Source organism: Podarcis liolepis (genome assembly GCF_965112155.1).
Source record: "Podarcis liolepis genome assembly, chromosome: 2".
Lineage (NCBI taxonomy): Eukaryota > Metazoa > Chordata > Lepidosauria > Squamata > Lacertidae > Podarcis > Podarcis liolepis.
In genome coordinates this window covers 116,673,839-116,701,123 of record NC_139555.1, presented here as the reverse complement: position 1 = coordinate 116,701,123, position 27,285 = coordinate 116,673,839, and the positions used below count along the sequence as shown (strand labels likewise).

The 27,285-nt window shown below is 46.8% G+C and overlaps 2 protein-coding genes across 3 annotated transcripts in view; both read left to right on the top strand.

Annotated features, from left to right (window-relative positions):
• Positions 1 to 837: 837 nt before the first annotated feature.
• Positions 838 to 9,418, top strand: LOC310701631 (zinc finger protein RFP-like). Of its 2 annotated transcripts, XM_083492812.1 has the most exons (7): positions 839 to 1,737; positions 2,702 to 2,797; positions 4,838 to 5,068; positions 6,273 to 6,295; positions 6,741 to 6,859; positions 7,710 to 7,739; positions 8,776 to 9,418. In XM_083492812.1, exons 1-7 carry the CDS (start codon positions 1,312 to 1,314, stop codon positions 9,291 to 9,293), a joined length of 1,443 nt encoding a protein of 480 aa, XP_083348938.1. In that variant the 5' UTR covers positions 839 to 1,311; the 3' UTR covers positions 9,294 to 9,418. The 2 variants fall into 2 exon arrangements, with proteins under 2 accessions (XP_083348939.1, XP_083348938.1); XM_083492813.1 differs by lacking the exon at positions 7,710 to 7,739 and having other exon boundaries at positions 838 to 1,737.
• Positions 9,419 to 13,369: 3,951 nt separating this feature from the next.
• The window catches only part of LOC310699273 (uncharacterized protein), a 45,995-nt gene continuing 32,079 nt past the window's right edge, over positions 13,370 to 27,285 (top strand). Inside the window, exons 1-9 of the mRNA XM_083486895.1 lie at positions 13,370 to 14,100; positions 15,963 to 16,058; positions 16,461 to 16,691; positions 17,765 to 17,787; positions 18,278 to 18,396; positions 19,433 to 19,465; positions 20,400 to 20,429; positions 26,179 to 26,694; positions 26,890 to 26,903. Coding sequence (XP_083343021.1) covers positions 13,666 to 14,100; positions 15,963 to 16,058; positions 16,461 to 16,691; positions 17,765 to 17,787; positions 18,278 to 18,396; positions 19,433 to 19,465; positions 20,400 to 20,429; positions 26,179 to 26,694; positions 26,890 to 26,903 — 1,497 coding nt within the window. The 5' untranslated portion in view covers positions 13,370 to 13,665. The remainder of the gene's footprint in view (positions 14,101 to 15,962; positions 16,059 to 16,460; positions 16,692 to 17,764; positions 17,788 to 18,277; positions 18,397 to 19,432; positions 19,466 to 20,399; positions 20,430 to 26,178; positions 26,695 to 26,889; positions 26,904 to 27,285) is intronic.

Below are 27,285 nucleotides of genomic sequence, written 5' to 3'. Positions count from 1 at the left end.
TACTTTTTGAAACCTCACAGTATTGTAGATGATAAAAATTAAAATTATTGTTTTCCTTACCTGCACTAATGATAGTCATTGTTTGGATGGGGGGCTTTTATCCATTTCTGCAGTCACACAATCAATCAATCATAAAACGAAAAACAAGCCACAGTCACAAACAACACAAAGCAACACAAACAAAAATGCAAAAAAATAGCAAAAGCACCAAATACCACCTCAGAACACTGCAATCAGAAACGGAAGACTTTGATTACGATGGGGGGCGGGGGACGACTTAAATTAGCTGTGCAAGGGTCAAAACGGGAGGAAAAAAGGCTTAATTACGATGGGGGGAACTTAAATTAGCTGCACAAGGGTGAAATGGAAACTCAGGAGCACATTTGGCTTCTGAGGCAAAGTTCGAAAACCGGAACACCTACTTCCAGATTTGCAGTGTTCGAGTTCTGAGTTGTTTGGGAACTAAGCTATTCGAAAATCAAGGTACCACTTTATAACCATCCAAAGTCTCCGTGAATTTTATCCTCTGTTAAAGCCCTCCAGGTTTTTCAGCCATTGCAAGGGACCACACTTTATTAGGAATATAAGGAGACTTCACACTATGTAGTAATATGGATTAATAATAATAGCCAAGTCATAACAGGCATTCATATCTAGAGAAGGAGCTCCATAACTGGGGGGCCACCATGCAGATGGTACCTTCTGAAAGGCCAGCCCATTGCTCCATTGAGGTCAGTACTGCCTCCACTGACTGGCAGCAGCTCTGCAGGGGCTTCAGTCAGGGGGGCTTCCCAACCATACCTGGAGATGTCCTGGCCAGGGATGATGGGAGTTGTAGTCTTCAGCAAAGAGAGGGCACTAGGTTGGCAATGCTGAAAGCGTCTGTTTCAATCTGAAGATTTTTGCCAGCTTGCTATGAACGGATTAAGTTAAAATTAGCAACCAGACTTTTAGGAGTTTTCATCACGGAATCAAGTCCCACTTGCTAAATCAGAACTCCCGTCCATTTAGGGCAGCAGCAAAATTTATCCAATTCAAAAATGACAAGGAAGCCTACCAATGGAAATGTTATAGTGTGAATACTACAACTTACTAAGTATGTGTGTGTTTGTGTGTAATCAAAAGCATGGGAAGCGATCCAGAAGCATTCGCTGCTCCTTGAGGAAACATTTCACAGCTGCAAAGACCTGGGAACATTTAAAGAAAAAGAAAAGTTCACGTGGTCACTGAGTCATTTCCAGGAAAGGAAGCTCCCGGGGGCTGAAAACAGAGAAAGTGAAACTTAACTCGGGTCTTTGGCGTGAGGGAGCCATGGCTGCTGCTGGGTATTCCGACCGGAATCTTTGTGATGTAGCCACTTGCTCCATCTGCCTGGAATATTTTAAGGATCCAGTGATCATCCCAGAGTGTGGGCACAACTTCTGCCGGTCTTGCTTGATCCAGCGCTGGGGGGAATCGGAGGCAGAGGCTTCCTGCCCTCAGTGCAGAGAAACAGTCCAGCAAAATAATCTCATCCCCAACGGGCAACTGGCAAACTTCTTGCAATTAATCAAGAATCTCAGCGTTTTAGGAAGGGAAGAAGAAGAAAGAAAAGGAGGCGTCTGCGAGGAGCACCAGGAGCCCCTGAAGCTCTTCTGCAAAGTCCATGAAGCCCCCATCTGTGTGGTGTGTGACAGATCCAGGATACATGAAAATCACAAGGTGATTCCTCTGAAGGAGGCTTTGGAGGAATACAAGGTAGGAGATCCCTGGATCTTGAGGGGGAGAAATAGCTGTGGATTCTTCTTTTTAATTCTCAGATCCAAATTAGGCATGGCATTAATTAGTCATTGTTTATTGTGTTAGAAGCAGCCAAGGGGAAGCCTGAGGGCTCCTGGGATGGCTGGGAGGAGGAGGTTGAAGTCTTTCTCTCTGCTGGGTGTGACAAAGGGATCTTTCCTTGAAATAATCACAGCATCTTCAAAGATTTGAACTGGGACCATGGTGGGGAGAGAAAGGGTTAACCTCGTCCACATCCCCCAGCAAGGTTGCTTTGTACTTATTAAGAACACTACAAGTGTAAATTGCACATACACAACTAAGTACATGTATCCTTTGGCTAGCAGGATCCATCCTCAGTGCTAGAGAGCAGCAAGGGATCAGCTGGGGGGGAGGGGGGGCTGAGGGCCAGGAATTGACCAGATAGTGCAGGATCCCCTCCCCAAGTATCTGTTGGAAGCAGATTTAGGAAGGGGGGTGGAAGCACCTACTGGTGGGGAGCACGCTTATTCTGGGGGTGCTGTGGGGCCTGTGCAATGAGGTTTCAGCGGGGGGGGGGTGTGTCTGCTGAGGATCTCCTCCCATCCCAAATGGCAAAGGACTCAATGGTTTAGAGTAGCATCTGCAAACACAAATATATATAATGCCTTTTAATCCCTTTTTAAAAATCACTTGTTCTACTACAGTGGTTCAAAAATGCTCCTGTGCCATGCAATGCAAATAATGTCAACTCTGCAAGCAACGGGTGACCTAACTGGGTCCCTGAGCCCCACAGGGGTGCTGCAGAAAAGAAGGTCGTTGGTCCAGAAAGGTTGAAAACCTATGGGCCTTTATTTCCTTCAGTATACTACTTCGGAAGGCCACTGGGCGCAAGAGGCCAGTGTAACATTCATCAACTCTCTGTTTGTCTCAATCAAACCTGAGTTTTTCATTTTCTCTTTAGGGAGAGATCTGTAGCAGCCTGGAAATTCTGAGGAAAGAGAGAGGGGAAATTCTGGCCTATCAAGCAGCCCTGGACAAGGAAAGCAAAGACCTCCTTGTAAGTGTCTTTATTGTTACTAGACAGCAAACAAGCTTTTGAAAAATCAAGTCAGGACTGAGGAGGGATGGGGAAATTTGCCCATTTCAGCTTCTCTGCATTTCTCATTTTTCCATTTTGTCTGCTTATTCATTTATTATTCTGAAAACGAATCAGATGTTAGGGTAGCTACCTCCTTGTATAAATATTTTAATACGTACTTTACCCTAATAAAGACATTTTTTGGTGAACATTACTTGGCTGGGACAACCTTGAAAAATTCAGAGGTGTGAATTTCAAAGGATTGCTCTGTTTCGGTCTCCATATTTTTCCAGCAATCACAAATTAGGTAAGTTCACCTTTTAATGCAGCTTGTTTAGTCGTTTAGTCATGTCTGACTCTTCATGACCCCATGGACCAGAGCACACCAGGCACTCCTGTCTTCCACTGCCTCCGGCACTTTGGTCAAACTCATGCTGGTAGCTTCGAGAACACTGTCCAACCATCTCTTCCTCTTTCGTCCCCCTCTCCTTGTGCCCTCAATCTTACCCAACATCAGGGTCTTTTCTAGGGAGTCTTCTCTTCTCTTCTCTTCAAAGTATTGGAGCCTCAGCTTCAGGATCTGTCCTTCCAGTGAGCACTCAGGGCTGATTTCCTTAATGGATAGGTTTGTTCTTCTTGCAGTCCATGGGACTCTCAAGAGTCTCCTCCAGCACCATAATTCAAAAGCATCAATTTTTCGGCGATCAGCCTTCTTTATGGTCCAGCTCTCACTTCCATACATCACGACTGGGAAAACCGGCAAGGTGATGTCTCTGCTTTTTAAGATGCTGTCTAGGTTTGTCATTGCTTTTCTCCCAAGAAGCAGACGTCTTTTAATTTCGTGACTGCTGTCACCATCTGCAGTTATCTCTCACTGCCTCCATTTCTTCTCCTTCTATTTGCCAGGAGGTGATGGGACCAGTGGCCATGATGTTAGTTTTTTTGACATTGAGCTTCAGACCATATTTTGCGCTCTCCTCTTTCACCCTCATTAAAAGGTTCTTTAATTCCTCCTCACATTCTGCCATCAAAGTTGTGTCATCTGCAAATCTGAGGTTGTTGATATTTCTTCTGGCGATCTTAATTCTGGCTTGGGATTCATTCAGTCCAGCCTTTCGCATGATGAATTCTGCATATAAGTTAAATAAGCAGGGAGACAATATACAGCCTTGCCGTACTCCTTTCCCAATTTTGAACCAACCAATTGTTCATATCCAGTTCTAACTGTAGCTTCTTGTCCCACATAGAGATTTCTCAGGAGACAGATGAGGTGATCAGGCACTCCCATTTCTTTAAGAACTTGCCATAGTTTGCTGTGGTCGACACAGTCAAAGGCTTTTGCACAGTCAATGAAGCAGAAGTTTTCCAAACTTGCTGGCATATTGAATTAATGCAGCTAGATTGAGTTTATTCCCCATTTTCATTTATTATGTGAATAGCAGTCAAGGTGGAGCCTGAGAACTTGTGAGATGAGAGGGTGGAAGCAGTTCAATCCAAATCCTGATTTACCATAAATATTACTAAGGAATTGTTTTTCTAAATGTGTGCTCTCCTTCATCTATAGGAAACTCAGGCCATTTTGAACCTTTACAGAAAAGTGGAGAGCTATGGGGATGAATTCTGCACTTTGTCCTCCTCCTCCTCCTCCTCCTCCGTTTCTGTTGCCTTCCTACACCTAAATAGCACCAGACTAAACTGAGAGGTGTTTTATGTCCAAGGATGTTCTCTGAACAATTTAAAACTCTGGTTATGCCATGCCCCAAAACATGCAGGGAACATCCGTGTCTAAAAAAAATGCTCCTTTCTTTAGGCTGTAGCCCTCTGCAAAACAGAAGTCAATAGAAATAACAATGGAGAGGGCCTCCCCTCAAAATAAACATTTACTTCTTTAGCCACTGGAGGTTGTTTTCATGTCTCTGAAAAATCAGAAGTGCCCTCCCTGTGGAATTCTCATAATTCTCCTTCTGATGTTTTGAAAACTGACCATCTTCCACACCCAGACCTCCTCTTTTCTTGCAGAAATTAACAGAAACGGAGAGGCTGAAGACTGTGGAGAAGTTCAGAGAACTGCACCAGTTCCTGGAAGCACAAGAAAAACGTCTGCTGACTCACGTGGAAGAGGTGGAGAAGGAGATTGCAGGGAGAAGGGATGAGCAGCTGGCCAGACTCTCCAGGAAACTCTCCTCTCTTGAGAGGATCATCCAGGAGGTGGAGGAGAAGAGTCAGCAGCCAGCGAGTGAACTCCTGCAGGTAAGATGGTGGCAGGAACAGCCCAAGGCTGGGCTCCAGGAAAAGGCTGCTTCCCATCATTTATGTGCCCCTTTCATGTATACAAGGAGTGCAGGGGATCAGATGATGGAGCATCAGGTTTGTAATGGACAGGAAGACCCAAGAGACCTGGGATGGTTAACTCACCTGAATGCAGACTAGAGATTCTTTTGTGCTCTTGATGGAACGGGAGGTGCTTTTCTGCCCTTTGCTGATGATTTGTCTCTGAATGCCTTCCAGCTTGGCAATGCTACCTTCCTGCCCTGTGCTGCGCTTCATCTAGGATGCGTTCAGGCCTCCTTCCGACATGAGTCGGTCTCTTGACCAAGCTTCTCTTCCCATTCCCTCCACAACTTCTGGGTTGATCCCCTTCCCCATGGATACAGATCGGCCCAAAATGGTGCTCAGTCACAGTGACCAAAGAGCAAGACAGAGGGACTCATCCAGACTGCTGCTTGTCCCACCCCTTTCCTCCAGGAAAACCGAATGTTTACTGCTGAATTAGAGCAAACATCAGCCAGGTTTTCTCCGGATTGACGTTTGCTTAGATGTTGAACTAAGGATAAGGTTTTTCCTGAGGGAAAGCGGCAGGGCAAAGAGAAAACCACTTGGACTCGTGTTTTCTGGGCACAGGAAAAGCAGAAGTGTGGGTGAGCCCAAAGAAACACTGAACTGTTTTATTACCCCTTTGGAGGCATCTTATACTGCAGGTGCTTTTTTAAATTTTCAGATGGAAAATAGAATTTGAAATTTGGAGACTTCTATGGAAGACAATTTGGGACAATGTCCTGGTAGGATTATCCTTTGGGCTTACTTATGTCTGAATTGCACAATGCAAACTGGATTAAATTAATAAATTATAATCTAAGACAAGAGATGGGGTATAATATAACCCACAAACGTGAAATTTCCCTAAAATGCTGGTGGATTTTCAAAAGGATTCAAAAAATTAATTGCAAACTGATGTAGAAATGTGGAGAACTTGATATCGGCAAAATTCATAATTTCAGATTGGAACAATAAAAACTGAGAGAAACAAAAACTGGCTGATTCTGCCATCCTTACCCAAAAGCTTGCCATGTGCCAGGCAGACTGACATCTGAGGGCCAGAGTGTTCAGGGTCTGAGGAGGTCTTCCTAGTGTGACCTGTGGTGTGCAGTGAATTCCCTTCTCTTTTCCCCTCCAGGATATGAGAAGCACCTTGGAGAGGTAAGTGGATCTGGCTCATTTCCATTAGCATCACTCCATGAGGCTGGGATGCGAGAACCTTAAACATGGCCCTCCAGGGGCTGCGGGGGGAGATTGTAGGCCTCACTGCCTGCAGCACCTCGCAGGTAAAAGCAGGGGACCCTATTTTGGACTTGTAGCCCCCCAGTTCTCCCACCAAGGATCAAGGCCAGAGCACTGCCTCCTCCCTCCCCACATCACTTCACAAAGGGATGGGGGCTCTTTTATTTCTCTTGCACTTTCTATTCATGGAGTTTGTGGTAATTTCAATCATCTGAGGAGTCCGTAGTGAGGAAGAATCTCCCCACTCACTGCCTGCCTGTCCCTCTGGGCTTCCTCCAGTCGGCTTCCTCCTCTCAATTCCTTTCTTTTTCTTTACCAGAAATTGTGGATTTGAATGGACTGATATTGTTTTTCTTTTCACCAGATATGAGAAAAGAGAGAACAGAGGAGAGCCACTGGCTTTCCCTCCAGAACTGAGGAACAGGATCTTGGAATCCTGTGATGTAAATCACTTTGTGGAAGATGCAATGAAACAATGGAAAGGTAATGAAAAGTGGCTGCAGGGATTTCACACTGGGAATTGTATCAATGTCCTGATTCACATGGAACCTCACTTGTTTCCCTCCACACAATCTGGAGAGGTTGTTTGGGGCTTCTTCAGAGTTGCTTAGATTTCCCCCTCGTGAAGTGTTTTAAAAAGGGCACCCGCAAGCGCCCAGTCCCTCCTCCACCTCCTGCCAGGCTGGTCTCCCAGCAGCAGAGCCAAGGCCTGAACTGCCTCTTCCTCAGAGTTTCAACCTCACCAGCCATTTCTCGTGCTTCAGCCATCCCAATCTCCTCAGAGTTTCCACACTTCTTATTAGATCAGCCCCATTCCAGGAGGGAAGACTTCCCATTGCACGAGACCCTTGGAATTACAGGGTAAAGCTCTGCTGATTCTTCCTCTGCAATTTGGTTTGTCACCATGCTTGGAAATGCCAGTTTCAACAGCTTTGCGCCCCCAGTTTACTTGGGGCAGATGTTAACCTTCCTCCAGCCCTCCAGTACAGATCCTCGTTTTATTTGTAGATTTTGAATGATTGTATTCTGCCATTTTCTAGTATGGTTTAGCATTTCAGATTTTCCCATGGAATCATGGAATAGTACAGTTTGAAAGGATCCCAAGGATCATCTACTCCAACCCCCTGCAATGCAGGAATCACAGCTAAACATGCTAGTTGTTTTAATTCCTTAGGCCTACAGTTGTTGTCTTTGCAATTCTTTGTTCTGTCATTTAATCTTTTGTGTGAAATAAGGAAGCAACAGATGCTATGTTATGGTGATGTTTTGTAAAAAGATTTTTTTGGGAGCTGTTGCGGTGTAGCCCATTAAGCCTGTCTTTTTGCTTCCTCAGATGTTCAGTCATTCAGAAATCTTCAGAGAGGTAAATTTCACATGCAGACCCCAAATCACAGGAGGGGGGACTAGTGTTTCATGGGGGTCAAGAGTCTCTTCTGTACAGCCTGACTCTAGCCCTGATGTTTGTACCACAAAGGCAGAGAGGGTGGACTTGAAGGTGCAGAAGGGGGGGGAGAGAAACTGCCCAGAAGGATCAGATAAAAGAGGGAAGAGTTTCATTCCTGCCTAGAGGGAGTTGGGTTGCTTTTCCATGTGACCTTTTTCAGGACTGGTTGCCACATGTCCTCTTTTTCTCAGACAGGTCGTCTATTTCATGATAAAAATTTCTCCCCTGGCAGATCTTTAAAATTTGGCAAAATGTCTCAAGTTTTTTTGTTTGGTTTTTTGGTTTACAGTAACCCATGAAATTTTTTCTCATGCATTAAACTCACATCTAAGGCACCCGGCTAAGCTAGTTTGCGATTTTCACTTGTGGGCACGAGGGCCCAGAACGTGACCCCCGCGAAAGTGAGGGGACGCCTGTATATGTTTTTATGTTGTATTTTTATGCTGTGAACCACCCTGTGACCTATGGGTGACAGGCAGTAGGCAAATGTAATATATGATGATGATGATGATGATGATGATGATGGAGGAGCCCTCATCTCCCATCCCAACCCAAAGGCCAATTCCCACAGAGATGGTCAGAGGAAAGCAGCTTCTCTACTCTCCTGCCTCCTCCAATTCTCCTCTCTTTCCCCTTCACTAGCACAGATGAGTTGGTTTTACTAGTTGGTTTTTCTCTTAGAAAATGCCTGGGTTGAGAGGAGGGCAGGCACAATACACATTGAATATAAGAAAGTGGAGAAGACTGATTTAAAAACCAAAAAGTAAGATATTCTGATGAGAGTCTGCAAGGAGGAGTCTTAGTCATGCATGCGATGGAAAGAAATCCCATTGACCTGAAAGGGAATATGGTTTTTGGGGGGGTTTCTTCTTCTTCTTATTATTATCAGGATGTCCATTTCTGTTTCTCAGCTGACTCTGCCTATTCTTCTCTTTCTGTCATTTCTCCTCAACAGCAAATGTCACTCTGGATCCAGACACAGCCCATCCCAGCCTCATCCTGTCTGAAGATCAGAAAAGCGTAAGATGGGGAGACAAAGAGCAAGACCTGCCTGACAATCCTGAGAGATTCAGCAGCTGGCCTTGTGTGTTGGGACGTGAAGGTTTCACAGCAGGCAGACATTGCTGGGAAGTCAATGTGGGAAGTGAGGAAGAGTGGGCTTTGGGGGTCACTAGAAAGTCTGTGAGGAGAAAGGGCCTATTCTCCTTCAGTCCTGGGGGAGGGATCTGGGCTTTGGAGAATTGGGAAAGCGAGTACTGGGCCTTCACCTCTCCTGATTACTCTCCTCTGTCCCTGAGGGAGAAGCCCAGGAGGATCCGAGTGACTCTGGACTATGAAGGGGGACGTGTGTCTTTTTCTGACGCTGACTCAGGAGCCGAACTCTACACATTCTCAGGAGCCTCGTTCTCTGGAGAGACCCTCCTCCCTATCTTTTTTCTGTGGGGATACGAAACGTACCTCAGTATCTCCTGAGGAGACTAAAACTGCCTCTCAGGCCCAGCAGGAGTTTCTCTCCAGACCAAAATGACTGATATAAAAACATTTACCTGCCAAGAGCACTTTCGGCAGTTTTTCCAGTCAAAATCAGCAGAAATAACGGGGGGGGAGGGGGGTTGTTGTTGCTTTGCATTTTCCTTCCTTTTTCCAGAATTCCATCTGCAGTTTCTTCAAGAGATAGTCACACATTTAACAGTCCCAATAAACAATATTTTCCTCAAATGAGCTCCCTCACCTTCAATCTTGTTTTCCATTTGAGGTGTCTGATTTGGCAGAGGACGAGACTCTTAATCCCAGGGTTGTGGGTTTGAGCCCCACATGGGGGAAATGTTTCCTGCACTGCAGGGGGTGGGACTAGATGACCCTCAGGGCCTCTCGCAACTTCGCAATTCTAGGAAACCTTCCTCTCCCCACAAGACATTATACAGCTGTGAAAATGCCTACATTATTGGATTAATAGATGATGAAAAAAATGAACCCCTTCACCTACATCAGGCAGGATAGCTGCTTTTTGGAGACCTCAGAAGGGAAGAAATTGAAATTGAACAGGGCGTCAGCTTCAAATACTGTCTGCAAATACAGCCTCACTGTTAAGTTGTGGGCGAACATATCAGACGACACAGCGATTCTTCCAAAGCAGCTCTTTATTTGTAAGCTGGAAACAGAACTGAACAGCAAACAGCTCAGCCGGCCTGCTTTTATAGGTAGCCGGCTGTCAACATAGTAGCAACAACAACCCAGGGTTTCCCGCCTAAAATAACTGACGTGGACCTGAGTGAAGACTACATACACAATACTCCTGGTGGCCAGGGTGAGAACTTCAATACATAACACCCCTCCCCACCAAGATAAGGCGTTAGTTACAATTGTAATGGTTTCCTTATATACAGCACTACGCGTAATGGTTCAATTAGGCACAAAGCATATCAGTTACATTTCACATACTTCCATTAGACCAACACTGTTACATGTCCAACAACATAGTCCTTTAAATACGGTCTACTGGCCTTGTGGATTTCCTGGGCGGAGAGTTCAACAGCTTCTGAGGCCACGGCCTCCTCAGTGGCTTTCTGCAGCGTGAGGTCTGGCTTGGTGAGGAGATGCCATTGCAGACGGATGTCCCGGACCCCGCAGACGATTTGATCCATCAGGGCATCGTCTTAAGTATCGGAACTCGCAGTGCATTGCAGCCTGTCGGAGGGCGGTGGTGTAGTTGTTGATTGACTCCCCCTCTGCCTGGTTCCGGTGGTAGAACGTATGGCGGGCAGCAATCTTGGACGGCTTTGGGGCGTAGTGGTTGCGGAGCTTCTCTTGAATCGTGTCCCAAGGTGCTGCCTGGACTGCTAGAGGCACAACCAATGCTCGGGCCGTCGCCAACACTTCGGGGCCACAAAGGCTGAGGAAGAGGCCCCGCTTCTGCTCTACAGACCCTTTTGTCAGCTCATTTGCTTGGAGGTAGCAGTCAAACCGAGCGAGGTAGGAGTCCCATGATTCAGAGGCTGGGGCAAACGGCGGTAGAGGCACGAGTGAAGCCATGGTTCCGATGCCGACGTGGAGGCGATGGATGGGACACTCTGCTCTAGCCAGAACGGTCAGCTCTGAATTGGTTTTGCTCCGTGATTTCACTCAGTGTTTCAGCTCCGTGATTCAGCTCATCTCAGAGGGTGGCTGCATCTGGCTGTGCTCTGTTGTCCATCGATCCCATCCTCGTCGCCAGTGTTAAGTTGTGGGCGAACATATCAGACGACACAGCGATTCTTCCAAAGCAGCTCTTTATTTGTAAGCTGGAAACAGAACTGAACAGCAAACAGCTCAGCCGGCCTGCTTTTATAGGTAGCCGGCTGTCAACATTGTAGCAACAACAACCCAGGGTTTCCCGCCTAAAATAACTGACGTGGACCTGAGTGAAAACTACATACACAATACTCCTGGTGGCCAGGGTGAGAACTTCAATACATAACACTCACCATCTTCACACTGTGTCAGAAATAAACCTTAATGCATTGAATGGGGCTTCTGCTCAGTTATATGTGTTTAGGGTTGATGCATTAACATTCCTTATTTACAGGCTAGATTCTGTATATTGGGGGCATCAGATGGGGTGTCCTCTGGATAGTGCTGGACTCCAACACCCCTCTGACCCATCCAGCATGGCCAGGGGTCAGAGAGGATGGGAATTGCAGTCCAGCAGCTTCCGGAAGGGGCCCCATGGGCTGTGCTGCCCCATACATTTCACAGGGCACCTTCCCTGCGTTCCTCAGCCCCACCCCAATTACACAGTGCTCCCCCAAGGAGCGTCTTTTCAGCACCAGCTGCATCTGATTTTTCTCCTGGGATACTAATAACTAGAACAACAAATGCCTATCGAATTGACCACTCTCAAATATCAGGCAGGACTCACTCTGGCTCCACTATCAGCATCGCTGACTACTGACCACTGCAGCCTGCTCTCTTCCTGAAATACACCTTTCCCCACCTCCCTGAGGGCCACTTCCCCTTTCTCCCTCTCCTATATGATGTTGGCTATGTTTGTGTGTGATCATAAGTTTCCCTGTGAGCCTCCACTCACCTTGTTGAAGGACACAAAAGTGGCCCACTTGGTCCAGCGACCAAGAGGGGCCACCCAGACGCTTGTGGAAAACCTGCAAGGAGGACCAGAGAGCAAAACCAGCCTCCCCCCCCCCCCCATTGCAGCTTCCAGCCACTGAGATTTAGAAGCCTGCTGCCTCTGGACCGGGGAGGCAGAGCAGAGCCATTGTGCTTAAGAGCCATTAACAGCCTAGTGCTCCGTGAATTTGTCCCCTTGTCTTCTCCCCAGCTCGGTGGGTGGAGCACAGTCGTCTTAATCTAAGGGTCACCGGCTTGAGCACCACGTTGGGCAAAAGATTCCTCCATTGCAGAGATCTGGACTAGGTGACCCTTGTGGTCCCTTCCAACTTTGCAATTTCGTGATTTTACGTTGGTTGCCATCTCTGCCTCCAGTGGCAGAGAGTTCCATAGTTTAATTATGTGCTGCACAATGCAATGCTTTGATCTGTCCTGGATCTCCCAACATTCAGCTTTGTTTGGGGGCTACGAGTTCTAGTGCTATGAGAATTATCTGTGGAGATAATGTGCCTCTGCCCGCCTGCCTCCATCATGGGCACCAGAGCAGGGGGTGGGCAGATTGTTTGTCCCCTCCTGGGACAGGAAGCCCCAACAGAGAACTTTCTTGAATTAACAACAATAACTGGTTTCTTGAGGCAGCAGGAAAACAATTTGGGAAGCGGCAGGCCTCTCAAACACAACACAACATCTCTCAGCTCCAGCCTCCCTGAACTGGGGGAACAGAAAGTCAGTTTTGGAGATGCCATGCACTGGTCTGTGTGTGTGTGTGTGTGTGTGTGTGTAATCGTGCTGGCTTGGTGCTTTAGATGCAGGGACATCTTGCTCTGCAGTGTCTACACTGCGTGGCTGTGCCTCTCCTGGATTTCAGACTGACACCTTTCCCAGTCCGAAATGGGAGATGCAAGGGATTGAACCTGGAAACTTTTCCATGCCAAGCAGACGCTGTTCCCCTGAGCTGCAGCTCTTCTGCATTTTTGAAGTAATGCTCATGACCTTCTTGATACTATTCATTTAACTTCATCAAATCTGGCCCTCTTCAACCACCTGCAATGTGGGAACACACAACTGTCCCATATACAGGGGAATCGAACCTGCAACCTTGGCGTAATCAGCACCACAGTCTAGCCAACTGATATGTCCAGGCTGTCCTTGATTTACTTATTTTATTTAACAACATTTGTGTACTGCTTGACTGATGGTAATAAAATCTCTAAGCATTTTACCCAAAACAAATTTAATTCACCTCTAGTTCCACCAACGTTTATGGGAGGTACTTTCTGGTGCAGTTCACAGACGGTGTTGGAAATATTTCAAGGAACTTTGTTCACCCAAACTAGTTGATTCCAAGCAGGGGAGAAAGGGCAGCCCCGCCCCTGAAAAATCTCTGCCCAACCCCACCAGATCCCAGGGGATCAAGATGTCCAATCCAGGAGGTGGGGGAGGGATCTCGGACTGCTACAAAGCCCCGCCCTCCGGATGGTGGATTTTCTTGAAGCGGAGGCTGCTGTTGCTGCACGATGCCAAGGATTTCCTTTATTTCCTTTATTTATAAAAGTACGCACACAATGCCTTCTCAGGACAATGCACCGCCGTGCATATACTGCATAAGAAATGCAAAGCGAGGAGGAAACGAGCAAGAATAAATCACGTGGGCAATAAACTCCGGAGTCATTTGCAGAAAAACCCAGGAAGTGAGATCGGAGGAAGTGGCATTGAACTCTTACATTGGCGCGAGGGAGCCATGGCTGCTGCTGCTGCTGCTGGGAGTCCCGTCCAGGATCTCCGTGATGAAGCCACTTGCTCCATCTGCCGGGATTACTTCAAGGATCCAGTGACCATCCCAGAGTGCGGGCACAACTTTTGCCGGTCTTGCTTGGTCCAGTGCTGGGGGGAATCGGAGGCAGAGGCTTCCTGCCCTCAGTGCAGAAAAACAGTCCCGCGAAATAATCTCATCCCCAACCGGCAGCTGGTAAACTTTGTGGAATTAATCAAGAAGCTCAGCCTCCAAGAGGGAAAGGAGGAAGGAGGGAAAGGGAAAGTCTGCAAGGAGCACCGGAAGCCTCTGAAGCTCTTCTGCAAGGAGGACGAAGCCCCCATCTGTGTGGTGTGTGGCAAGTCCAAGGCACATGGAAACCACAAGGTGATTCCTCTGGAGGAGGCTTACGAAGAGTGCAAGGTAGGAAACCACGCGGGATCTTGAGCGGGGGAGGGAATAGCTGTGGATACTTCTATGTGGTTTTCTGTGGCTCACACGTCTGAACAAGGCATGACATGAATTGTCTGGATGCAGCTTGCATGCTGGTTGTTCAGTGGAGCTTGCTCCTGAGTAAGGATGGAATAGTACCCTTAAACACATAAATTGATTCCCTTCTTTTTAAGGGTTTGAAAATTTTATCAACACACATTGCAGCACCTATAGTAAGCTTTTGAAGTCCTGGGACTTTCTCATTGTTGTTTTCTGCCTAATAATAATAATAATAATTTATAATTTATTCCCTGGCCACTCTGGGCGGCTTCCAACAGAACACTAAAACACAATAACCTATTAAACATTAAAACTAGTGCAACACTGCTACCCCTTTGGGATAATAAAATGATAGCAACGATGATGCTGATAAGACTTATCTACGAGGATGGTTGCATCACATAGTAGCCAAAAATTGCATGCTGCGGTAAATCTACAAATCTTACCTGCGCTTCTTGCATTGCAGGGTAGGACTAGATGACCCTTGGGGTCCTTTCCAACTCCCAGGGCTGCATCTCCACTGTGGGGTGGGGGGAGCTGGCAGATGGTGACAGGTTTGCACCAAGGTGGAACACTTTTGATGTCTGGTCACCCAGCCCCCCCCCCCCCATTATTGTTTTTTTGTAAGGAGGGGGACAACGCAGCTCCCCTCGCTCAGACACCCTGGGAAGTTGGAGGAGAGCCATAAAGTAGCCACATTTGGGGATGGCACTCAGCATCACTGTCTGCCAAAATCTCCGAGGCTTCAAAGGGCTCAAAAAGGGCCTCTCTACATCCCAGCTAGGCAAATACAGTACTTGCTTTTTGTATGAGTGAAACATGGTGAGGGGTACTATTTTTAATGGTTACCCTCAGGCAATGAAATGTATTGGGCCAGCCCTGGCAGCTTTCATTTTTCTACATAGTCTATTGTTTATGCGGAAGATATAACCACTATGTTTTGTGACTTTGAATATTTTTGGTCGTTTGTATTTTTTATTTTACACTAATATAAATTAACAAAATAGTAATAATTTATTATTCTTATTTCCCTAGCCACTCTGGGTGACTCCCAACAGTCTTCAGACAAAAACATCTTGGAGGTCCTGGGCCACAGGGAGGTTAGGCTGGCCTTGACCAGAGCCAGGGCATTTCCAGCTGTGCCTCCGCTCTGGTGGAACACTCTGTCACAAGAGACTAGGGCCCTGCAGGACTTGACATCTTTCCGCAGGGCCTGCAAGATACAGCTCTTCCACCAGGCCTTTGGCCAAGGCACAGCCTGACCCCCTCCTTTGGTAATCCTCATAGAACTCTAGCCCAATGGTTGCCATTAATTTGATTTGAACTGATTTTATAATGAATTGATTTTAGAATGCTGTATTATTTTACTGTTGTTAGCCGCTCTGAGCCTGGCTTCGGCTGGGGAGGGCAGGATATAAATTATTATTATTATTATTATTATTATTATTATTATTATTAGCACATTAAAACATTGAACATTTAAAAGTTCCCTAAACAAAACTTCTGGAGGGTAGCAAGATTGGCAAAGCCTGCTAAAAATATCCCCACCTCAGTAAATCTTTTATGGTTTTTCTCCAAACTTTTGCAGTTTATCTATAATCATTTAATTAAAACATAAAAAATACAAGCATTAACTGATGCATATTAAATCTGCTCAATTAAAAGTATTAATGAAACGGAAGAGGGAGAGAAACTATTAAGAGCAGGGCCACTGCATAGTAGATGTCAGGGTAATAGTCAATTTATCGCTCCACCTCTCTCTGTCTATCCCAAGTTTTTTCTTTCCTCTTTAGGGACTGATCAACAGCCGCCTGCAGATCCTGAGGAAAGAGAGAGAGAAAATTCTGGCCTATCAAGCAGCCCTGGACAAGGAATGCAAAGACCTCCTTGTAAGTATCACTGTGATTATTAGGGAGGGAACAACTACTTGAAGAATCAAGTCAGGACTGAGGAGGGATGGGAAATCTGCCCATTTCATCCTCTCCCTGTTTCTCATTTTTCCACATCATGACAAGGCTCTTGCTTTATGCTGTGGCCATAAACAAAATGGAAGGCAATAGAAATGGCAGTGGAGAGGGTAGAGAGCGTGTGTTCATCCCTTCAACCTCCTGCCACCCTCCAATTTTTACTTTAATGTCTGAAGAAGAGGCCTTCTTTAGCTGCTAGGGGTTGGTTTTATGTCTATGAAAAATCAAACATGGCCTCCCTGTGGAATTCTCTCGTCTCTCCTTCTGATGTTGTAAATACACATTCCAGACTCCTCTTTTCCTATTTCTTCCTGCTTCTTGCAGAAATTGACAGAAACGGAGAGACAGAAAACAGTGGAGAAGCTCAGGCAACTGCGCCAGTTCCTGGAGGAACAAGAAAAGCACCTGTTGAATGAGATAGAAGACGTAGAGGAGCAGATTGCAAGGGAAAGGGATGAGCAGCTGGCCAGGTTCTCCAGCGAACTCTCCTCTCTTGAAAGGAGCATCCAGGAGTTGGAGGAGAAGCGCCAGAAGCCAGCGAGTGAACTCCTGCAGGTAAGATGGTGGCAGGAGCAGCACAAGGCTTCACGCCTGGAAAAGGGTGCTGGCAAACTTTTATGTGCCTCATTCATCTATACAAATAGTATGGGGCTCAGTATATGGAGGCTCTAGTCAGGAGAGCTGGGATGATTTTCTCACCTGAATGCAGACTAGAGATTCTTCTGTGGTGGATGGAACTGGATGCGGTTTTCTGCTCTTTCCAGAAAATACTGGTCTCCTAATGGCTTCTAGCATGGCCATGTTGCCTTCATGGCCTCTGTTGGGCTTCCCAAAGGCTGCTTTGGCTGCCTTGGATCAAAGGGAAAAATAAAATTGAGCAAAAGAGAAGTGAGCTTTAGCATTAAGCGCAGTTTCTTTATTTGACCCCCCCAGGTTTTAGGCCTTGAGATTGTGCCTTTCCTCTCACCCCACCCTCTCTCACCCAGAGGCAGACAAGCGACAACGGCCATTGTTTTAGGGACTCATGTGAGATGCCTAGAGTAGAGAGATGCTCACAAAGGCCACTCAGCACTACTGCAGTGGTACCTTGGGTTACAGACGCTTCAGGTTACAGATTCCGCTAACCCAGAGATAGTACCTCGGGTTAAGAACTTTGCTTCAGGAGGAGAACAGAAATTGAGCAGCAGCAGCAAGAGGCCCCATTGGCTAAAGTGGTACCTCAGGTTAAGAACAGTTTCAGGTTAAGAACGGACCTCCGGAACGAATTAAGTTCTTAACCCAAGGTACCACTGTACTCATATGAAGTAACAAATCTTGCAGCGCCTTCATGCTGGTATGTTGTCTTGACTCAACTAAGGCCTTGTCATCATGTCTATTTATCTCACCTCCGGGAGGAAAAAAACCCCATTTCTGTCCTCAAGAACTTAAGACTGGGTAACTTAAGAACTTAACATTGGAAAAATGAAAACTGAGAAAAGGAAAATTGGCTGATCCCTACTCAAAATTTTGTCATGTGCCAGGCAGACTGACATCTGAGGGCCAGGCTGTTCCTCCACTCCAGGGTCTGAGGGGGTCTTCCTAGTGTGGCCTGTGGTGTTCAGTGAATTCCTTTCTCTTTCCCCCTCTAGGATATGAGAACCACCTTGGAGAGGTAAGTGGATCTGACTCATTTCCATTAGTATCACTCCATGAGGCCGGGATGCAAGAACCTCAGACATGGCCCTCCAGGGGCTGCAGGGGGGAGACTGTAGGACTCACTCCCTGTAGCATCTCACAGGTAAAAGCAGGGCCCCCTCTTTTGAACTTGTAGCCCCCAATTCTCATTGCAAGAATCAGGGCCAGAGCTCTGCCTTCTCCTCCCCCCCATTACCTCACGCAGGTCTGGAGGCTCTTCTCTGCCTCCTGCACATTATATTCATTCATTGTTCTTTGAATAGACATCAGTGGGGAGACTCAGAGGCCTGGGGTGCTGTTCTGGCCTTATGATGTCTGGCTGTGGAGTTTATAGCGAGGAATAATCTTTCCCCTCTGTGCCTTCCTGTCCCTCTGAGCTTTCTGCAATTCTCTTCCTCGATTCCATCTTTTTCATGTACTAGGAATTGTGGATTTGAACAGGCTAACAGTGTTTTTCTTTTCACCAGGTATGGGAAAAGGGAGAGTCAAGAGAATCCACTGGCTTTCTTTCCAGAGCTAAAGAAGAGGATCTCGGAATTTTGTGATATAAATATCCTTGTGGAGGATGTCATGGAACAATTTGAAGGTAATGAAAACTGCCTGCAAGGATTTTATACCGGGCGTTATATTAGTTCAGAACTAATGCCAGGCTCTTGTTGTGTTGAATTTCATTCCTGCTGCAGACAGGGTACCACCAGGATAGTTTCCTTCTTGGTGCTCCAGCCATCATTTCCTTTCCCTCATGTATATTTCCTGTAAGGAAAGCCTGAAAAATAGCAAAGTCATGATTTTTTCCTCCAATGTGCATCTGTTTACAATTATACGGAACCTCCTTTTCCTTTTGGTTACCCGTCTACACAATCTGGGGTTGTCCTTTTGGAGATTCTCCTGCTCTGAATGGAGTCAAAGGGCATTAAGAAGCCCCCAGTTCCCCCTCTGCCTCCTGCTCAGGCTTCTTTCTCAGCCGTGGAGCCAAGGCCTGAGCTGTCTCCTCCTCAGACGTCCCCCTGCAGCTGCCATATCTAGGGCTTCAGCCTTCAAGATCTCCTGAGAGTTCCCCCATTGAGAGTGGAAGCAAGAGCACATGAGCCCCAAAGGGAACAATTATGCTTGTGAAGAACCTTAAAGATTTGTAGAAGGTTTGTGAGGAAGGGCTTCCTTTTGCCTGAGAGCTCTGCCAATCCTTCCTCATCAAACTTCGCTTCTCCTTATGTTTCAGAATTTTAGTTTTAATGATTCCCCCCACCACTTTACTTGGGGAAGATGTTAAGGCTGCCTCCATCTCCCCTCTGCCTCCTTTTACGGGATTCCTATTGTCCTGCCTCCTCTCTAGCCCTCCACTGTAGACACCAATTTTAGTGACAAAACTCAGAGAATATCAGGATTTATGCTGAATATTTTTATTCTGATATTTGTAAGCTTGCTTTGCGATTATGGAGTTTTAAAGCTTTCGTGGTTTTCATAGATTCTTCCTATGATTTTCTTGTTTATAATTATTTTTTCTACTTCTTAATCTTTTTCTTGAATTTGAAGATGCTACGTTATGAAGCGTTACTTTTGTATGGAGATTTATTTCAGGTGGAAGAGTGTTGCCCTTACACTTTATATCTTTGTTTCCTCAGATGCTCTGTTACTCAAAGAACAGCTTCAGGAAGGTAAATTTCATGGGGAGAACAGTTTCACAGGAGGGATGGGAACTGATATTTTATGGCTGTTGAACTGTCTGTTCTGCAGACTTTGGGACCCCCATCAATGGCGTCACTCTGGGTAACAGTCCTCTAGTGGTGTTTGGGTTCTTTTTATGTCTCGTGAATGAGGTTGAAGGCTTGGATTGGGGGCAGAGCTTGTCCCTGTGAAGAATCTGCACATCAGTCTGGGACTATAACGGAAGAGTTCTATTCCTGCCTGTCATTTCACTGGTTTTCTTTTCTAATTGATTTTTTACTTTTATTTTTATCTATTTCATAAAATTTATATATCACTTGATTGTGGGGGGTGGGACTTCAAAGACTTACAGTACCTTTCAAGAGTCTTAAAGGACTCACACTTCTTATGAGATCGACCCCATTCTATGAAGGAGGACTTCCCATTGCATGAAACCCCTGGAATTACATTTTAAAGCTCTGCCAATTCTTCCTCTGGAATTTGGTTTGTCATCATGCTTGAAAATTCGGGCTTCAGTAGCTGTTTCCCTCCTGTTTATACTTGGGGCAGATCTTAACCTTACTTTGGCTTTTTGGGGGGATCTTTTTAAAAGATGGAAATGGCACTTCTGGCCTTCCAGTCTTCCAGTATAGATCTCTATTTCATTCATGAATTCAAATTGATTTTATTTTGTGATTTTTCTAGTATGGAGTACCATTTCTGGTTTTCACATAGAAGCATAGAGTATTAGAGTTTTAAAGGTTTCCAAGGGTCATCTAGTTCATCATGTTAGTGTCTTTAATTTCTTTAGTCATACCGTTTCTTGTTTGCAGTTATTTGTTCTCTGATTTAATCTTCTGCTTGAAATAAGGAAACAACAGGTGCTAGGATATGATGTAATCCTTTCGTAACAAGATTAAACATCATACCTTTTTGCTTCCTCAGATGATCCATTACTCAGAAACCTTCAGAGAGGTAAGTTTCACATGGAGGCCTAAATTCACAGAAGGGGTTAGGGCTGGTCTTTCATGGGGTCTGTGCTGCAGAGTTAAGAACCATCCATAGTTTGACTCTGGCCCTGCTGTTTGGGTTTACCCTATGTACAACAAAGGCAGAGAGGCTGGGATTGAAGGTGTAGACAGGATGGGGAGAGGGCTTCCCCTCCAAAGAAACTGCCCAGATGTATATGACTAAGTTCTCTTCCTGCCTAGAGATAGTTTGTTTGCTTTATGTGACCAAAGCACTTCACAGCTGTGTCAGACCAAGAGTCCATCTCATCCAAAATCCTCTTTCCAGCAGGAGCCAAACCGATGCCACCAGGAAGGCAGTGGCTCTCTCCAGTTTCTGGCTTCCATCACCTGAGAATCGGAGGCAGCCTTGTCAGTAGCCCCCACCTAGCAAATTTAGCCCACAAGGAGATCTGTTTTGCTGGCCAGACCCAGCACTGTCCGCACCCCCGGCCTTGTTAAGGGACCAAGTGGGGCTTCATCTTCTGGAAGTTTAAAAAGTAGTTCCAAGAAGACAGATGCTAATGGCTGATTTGGGAGGGAGAAATCTGTGGTCTGAAATGGCTCAGCAAGGTCAGGTCAGGGAGGAGGAGTTGGTCTTAGTGGGAAGGGGCCAGAAAGAAACAGCCCCCACCCTAAGCATCCTTCTGCTTCCAGAGCAACTTTGGGAAGAGATGCTTCACTTGTGGAGGCACAGTGCTCTCTTTCATTTTTTTGCCTCATATTTTTTTAAAGAAAAAAATATTCCAGCCGTGGGGATTGTGAGTGGGAGGCATGCACATGATGGTATTAGCTCTAGTTGGGAGGCATGCACATGATGGTATTAGTTCTAGTTCAATAGGTGTCCCACCGTAGCCAACTTTCCCCCAATGTCCTGATTTAAATATACAAATGCAGGTGTGTTTTCAGGACAATGAATCAGCTTTACAATGAAAACTGCAAAAGACAATACATTATTTAAAGAGCTTTTAGCAGGCACCAGGAAAACAAAATTGCATGTTAGTGGTACAATGCTTCTACGAAAAGTTTTGCAGTGCAAGGGTATCTGCTAGGTTGCCCAACTTTGTTTTCCTCAATGAAATGTTACCCCTGAAGCAGCATTAGTCTTAACTCCAGCTGAGCTAAAATTGGCTGATCATTCTGCACTGACGTTCTTCCCAACTATAAATGAGGTTATTAAGGGGTCAATAGCTGTTCTCTGCAGATCTGAACTGGGGTGCCCTCATTCAACACCCCATGGGAGCTCCAGATGGCTAATTCACCCAGAGAGTGTCAAAGGAGGGCAATTCCCGTCTACTGGCCGCTATCCCCTTCACTAACATAGAAGAGCTGAATATTCTTATTCTTATTATTTATTGACTGTATATACTGCCCTCCACCCAAGGGTCTCAGGGCGGTTCACAGAATAATATAAAGATATAAAACCACAAAATACATAATAATAATAACAGCAACAACAACAACAACAACAATTATACAACCCAATAGCCTCCCCCCCCCAAAAAAAAAAACATTTTAAAGGGGCATAGGACAGGCTTCCTCAGCCTTGGCCCTCCAGGTGTTTTGAGGCTACAATTCCCATCATCCCTGACCACTGGTCCTACTAGCTAGGGATCATGGGAGTTGACGACTGCTGGTGCTGCTGCTTGCGTGAGTGTTGGGAGGACCGCTCCCTTTCTGCCAATTCCATCCGGCCTAGGGGGGCGGGGCCTGCACTCATCGCCACAGCATAAGAGACCAGAGAGAGGCCTCCGGGACACGACTGCTGTTGCTGTTTCGTGAGTGCTGGGAAGACCGCTCCCTCTCCTGCCAACTCCATCCGGCCTAGGGGACGGGGCCTGCACTACCATCACGGTTTAGAGGACAGAGCAGCCACCGGCAGCAATGGACAAAATAGTTTTAAATGTTTTAATTGCTTTTAATTTGCAGCACCTTAAATGGGGGTTGTTGTTTTTTATAATATTATATTATTTCATTATCTGCTGCAAATGTTAAAGATGTTTATATATATTTTAAGGTGTTTTAAAGGTGCTTTTATTGTTTACTTTGTTGTACCACCGTGAATGGTGGTTTTTATTTATGGATTTTTGTTTGTTCCATTTTGTTTTGTTTTTGGGGTTGGACACTGAGTGTGGCGGGGATTGGTTTTGTTTGGGCATAATTGTTTTGGTTGTTTTGTTTTCTATTTGTAAATGGAGGTTAGTATGAGGCTTGGGATTGCGACCGTGGAGGGGCAAGGGAGGTATGGCGGTGGGGGCAGATGTTATAGGCGAAGGGGATCGAGATATGGATATGCTCGTACCCCTTCCAATCTGCGCCCCATCCCGAGAGACGAGGGTAGGGTGAGCAAGGATTACTCACCTCCTTCACTGGTGTTGTGCAACGCCAGGTCTATAGGCAACAAAACTGCTACCCTGCGAGATTTCTTTATCTCGCAGGGAGTTGACCTGGCTTGTGTGACGGAGACCTGGGTGCGCGAAGGGGTAACTGTTACCTTACGAGAGATGGCGCCCCTGGGTTTCTCCGTCCTCCACCAGTCACGGACTGTGGGCCGGGGGGGGAGGGGTGACAGTATTAATCCGGGAAGATTGTTCTTTCAGGGCTCTACCATCGCCATCGATCCCCGGCATTGAATGTGTTGGCCTAGTGTGGGGCTCCGAGGAGAGCTTGGCTGTCTGGCTGGTGTACCGGCCACCTAGCGCACCAGCAGCCACCCTGTCAGGCCTGCTGGAGGCGGTGGCCGGCTGGGCCTTGGAGTTCCCTAACCTATTGGTATTGGGAGACTTCAACTTCCACGCTGATGCCACTCCCTCCACACAGGCTCTGGACCTGGTGTCTTCCATGGCGACACTAGGGCTCTCCCAGTTTGTTTCGGGCCCCACACATCAAGCAGGCCACACGCTGGATTTGATCTTTGGCGCCGGTATAGATGTGATCATGTCTCCTTCGATGAAGGTGCCATGGTCTGATCACTACGCTCTGAAAGCCAGGATTGACTTTCCACCCCCACCCTGCTTAGGTGGCGAGCCGATTTGGGCTCGCCCGCGGAGGCTGATGGACCCGGATAGATTCCGTCAAGCCTTGCGGGACCTTGCTCCCCCTGGCGACTCATTGACTGAGCTTGTTGAGGGCTGGAATACCCAGCTCCTGGCAGCCATCGATGAGATCGCACCTAAGCGCCCTCTGCGACCCCGCAGAAACCGGGCTCCCTGGTTTACCGAGGAGCTTCGGAAAATGAAGCGGGACCTCAGACGGCTAGAGCGAGTATGGCGGGGTGCCCGTGACGGAGCCTCAAGAACATCTTATAGGGTTTTTATGAAAACCTATGAGATGGCAGTGAAGGCTGCTAAGAAGTCTTACTTCTCGGCCTCCATTGCATCCGCTAGCTCTCGCCCGGCACAATTATTTAGTATAATTCGGTCTTTAACGTCCCTTGAAGGACAGCCAAATTTAAATAACAATCTGACACACAGCTGTGAGGCATTTGCGAGCTTTTTTGCGGAGAAGGTCCTGTTGCTCCGCCATGACCTCCCTGCCAATTTGGATACAATAAAGGAACTGGAGGCCCCTCGACTGTCCTCGGGTCCAGTATTAGACCACTTTGACCGGATATCTCCAGCCGATGTGGACAGATTCCTCCAAGCTGGAAAGCCCACCACCTGTCCTCTTGACCCGTGCCCGTCATGGCTGATTAGAGCGTGTCCAGACGAGGTGCGGGGCCCCCTGGGGGATATCATCAATTTGTCCCTTGGCACCGGGATATTCCCAGGGGAACTGAAGGAGGCGGTGGTGCGTCCGCTCTTAAAGAAAACATCATTAGATCCCTCAGATCTATCCAATTACCGCCCGGTCTCGAATCTTCCATTCCTGGGTAAGGTGATTGAGAGAGCGGTTGCTGAACAGCTTGGTAGGTTTCTGGATGAAATATCTGCTCTGGACCCATTCCAGTCCGGCTTCCGCGCTGGTCATGGGACCGAGACGGCTCTGGTCGCCCTAACAGATGATCTCCGCAGGCAGCTGGATCGAGGCGGGTCAGGGCTGCTGATTCTTCTAGACCTGTCAGCAGCCTTCGACATGGTCGATCACGAACTCCTGGACCACCGCCTTGCCGACGTGGGGATCCAGGGCAAAGTCCTTCAATGGCTGCGCTCGTTTCTCTCTGGTCGGGGACAGAGGGTGGCGCTTGGGGGGGAATTGTCATCACGCCACTCCTTGGTGTGTGGAGTGCCTCAGGGTGCAATTCTCTCCCCGATGCTTTTTAACATCTTTATGCGCCCCCTCGCCCAGCTTGTCCGGAGTTTTGGGCTGGGTTGCCATCAGTATGCTGATGACACCCAACTCTATCTGTTGATGGATGGGCATCCTGACTCGGCCCCAGACACACTGACCAGATGTCTGGAAGCTGTGGCTGGATGGTTACGTGGGAGCCGGTTGAAGTTAAATCCTTCGAAGACAGAGGTCCTCTGGCTGGGGCGGGAAGATATGGGATCAGGGGGGCAACTCCCATCTCTTGCGGGGGTGCAATTAGTGCCAGCACCGTCCGTTAAGAGTTTGGGTGTAATCTTCGATACCTCCCTTTCTATGGAGTCGCAGATTACAGCTATAACAAAGGCGGCATTTTTTCATCTCCGCCAAGCTAAGCAGTTGGCCCCTTATCTCTCTCGTCCTGACCTAGCCACTGTGATCCATGCGACGGTCACCTCCAGACTGGATTATTGTAACTCGCTCTACGTGGGGCTGCCCTTGAGACTGACCCAGAAACTCCAGCGGGTGCAGAATGCCGCGGCGAGACTCCTTATGGGGTCTTCGCTGCGAGAGCACATTCATCCGGTATTATACCAACTGCACTGGCTCCCGGTGGAGTACAGGATCAGGTTTAAGGTGCTGGTTTTAACCTTTAAAGCCCTATACGGCCTAGGACCCTCGTACCTACGGGACCGCCTCTCCTGGTATGCCCCACAGAGAAACCTACGGTCTGCAAATAATAACATCCTCAAGGTCCCAGGCCTCAGAGAGGTTAGGCTGGCCTCAACCAGAGCCAGGGTCTTCTCGGCTGCAGTTCCAAACTGGTGGAATGCTCTGTCAAAAGAGACTAGGGCCCTGCGGGACCTGCCATCTTTCCGCAGGGCCTGCAAGACAGAGTTGTTCCGCCAGGCCTTTGGTCAGGGCACAGCCTGACTCCCTCCTCTGGCAACCTGCACATAATTCTGCATAATTGGTTGCCATCAATTTGATTTAATTAATTTTATAATGGAATTTTTAGATTGTGTGATTATTTGACTGATTATTTTATTGTTGTTAGCCGCCCTGAGCCCGGCTTTGGCTGGGGAGGGCGGGATATAAATAAAATTTATTATTATTATTATTATTATTATTATTATTATTATTAGGCCAAAAACATCTGGAGGGCCAAGGCTGAGGAAGCCTGGCATAGGATAATGTTTCCTGGGTGATTTTGCTTCTTTGAAGATACATAGATTGAAAGGAGGGGAACAATATAAATACATTGACTATAAAAAGAGGAACAAAACTGATTCAGAATCCAAAAGGAATGTATTTATTCTGGAAGACTCCTAATCTTAGATGTGAGGCAAAGAACTCCCATTTTTTTTAGAGGGAATCTGGTACCTGGGGTGTTTTTTGGATCAGGATGTCTCTCTCCGACTCTCGGCTGATTCTGCCTCTCTTCTCTTTCCCTCATCCTCCCCCAACAACAGCAAATGTCACTCTGGATCCAGACACAGCCCATCCCAGGCTCATCCTGTCCGAGGATCGGAAAAGCGTGAGATATGGAGACAAAGAGCAAGACCTGCCCGATAATCCTGAGAGATTCAACAACCGTACTTCTGTGTTGGGACATGAAGGATTCACAGCAGGCTGCCATTTTTGGGAAGTCACTGTGGAAAGTGAGGGGAAGTGGGTCTATTGGACTGTGGGGGTCACTAGGAAGTCTGCAGAGAGGAAGGGTGACTTTGCCTTAAGTTCTGAGGGAGGGATCTGGGCTGTGGGGAAGTCGGGAGGTGAGTACATGGCGTTTGACCCCCCTGATTACCTTCCTCTGTCCCTGCTTTGGGAGCCCAAGAGGATCCGAGTGACTCTGGACTATGAAGGGGAGGAGGTGTCTTTTTCTGATGCTGACTCAGGAACCGAACTCTACACATTCTCAAGAGCCTTATTCTCTGGAGATACCATCCTTCCTTTCTTTCACCTGTCAGGAGATAAAACCCACTTCAGTATCTCCTGACGAGATTGAATCCGCCTCACAGACCCAGCAAGAGTTTCTCTCTGGACCAGAATGACTCAGATTAAAACAACAACAGTATTTGCCTCTCAAGGGCACTTTGGGAAGGATTCGTTCCAGTCGAAATAAGCAGAAATAACAAAATAGTCAATAAATTGTTGTTGCTTGTTGTGTTTTCCCTTTCCAGAATTTATTCTGCAGGTGAGTTCTTAAGGAAACAGTAACACTTGGCCAGTCTGAATAAAAATCTTTTCTTCAAAAAGGTTCAGCCTCCATCACCTTCAATCCTGGTTTCGTTTCTCCACTTCCTCTCCTCACAAGACCTTCCGCAGCTATTCAGATGTGCACATTATTGAATTAATAGATTTCCAGAAATTAACCCCTTCACCCACGTCAGGCAGGAAAGCTCCTTGCTCTGGAGAACTCAGACAGGAAGAAAATGCAAATAACTTGAATCGGCCACAAACTTCAAACCCCCCTCTGCAAATACAGCTTTTCTATCTTGACACTTGTTTAATTCAGTGGGGCTTTTGCCCAGTTAAATGTGTTTAGGGTTGCTGCATTAACATTCCTTATTTAACAA

What these genes read in the sequence shown, in the direction of transcription:
- LOC310701631 (XM_083492812.1), top strand. Translation starts at nt 1,312, where the DNA reads ATGGCTGCTGCTGGGTATTCCGACCGGAATCTTTGTGATGTAGCCACT. An exon ending in AGGCTTTGGAGGAATACAAG is followed by an intron (nt 1,738 to 2,701) that starts GTAGGAGATCCC and finishes TTTTCTCTTTAG; the next exon opens with GGAGAGATCTGTAGCAGCCT. An exon ending in ATTCAGAAATCTTCAGAGAG is followed by an intron (nt 7,740 to 8,775) that starts GTAAATTTCACA and finishes TCTCCTCAACAG; the next exon opens with CAAATGTCACTCTGGATCCA.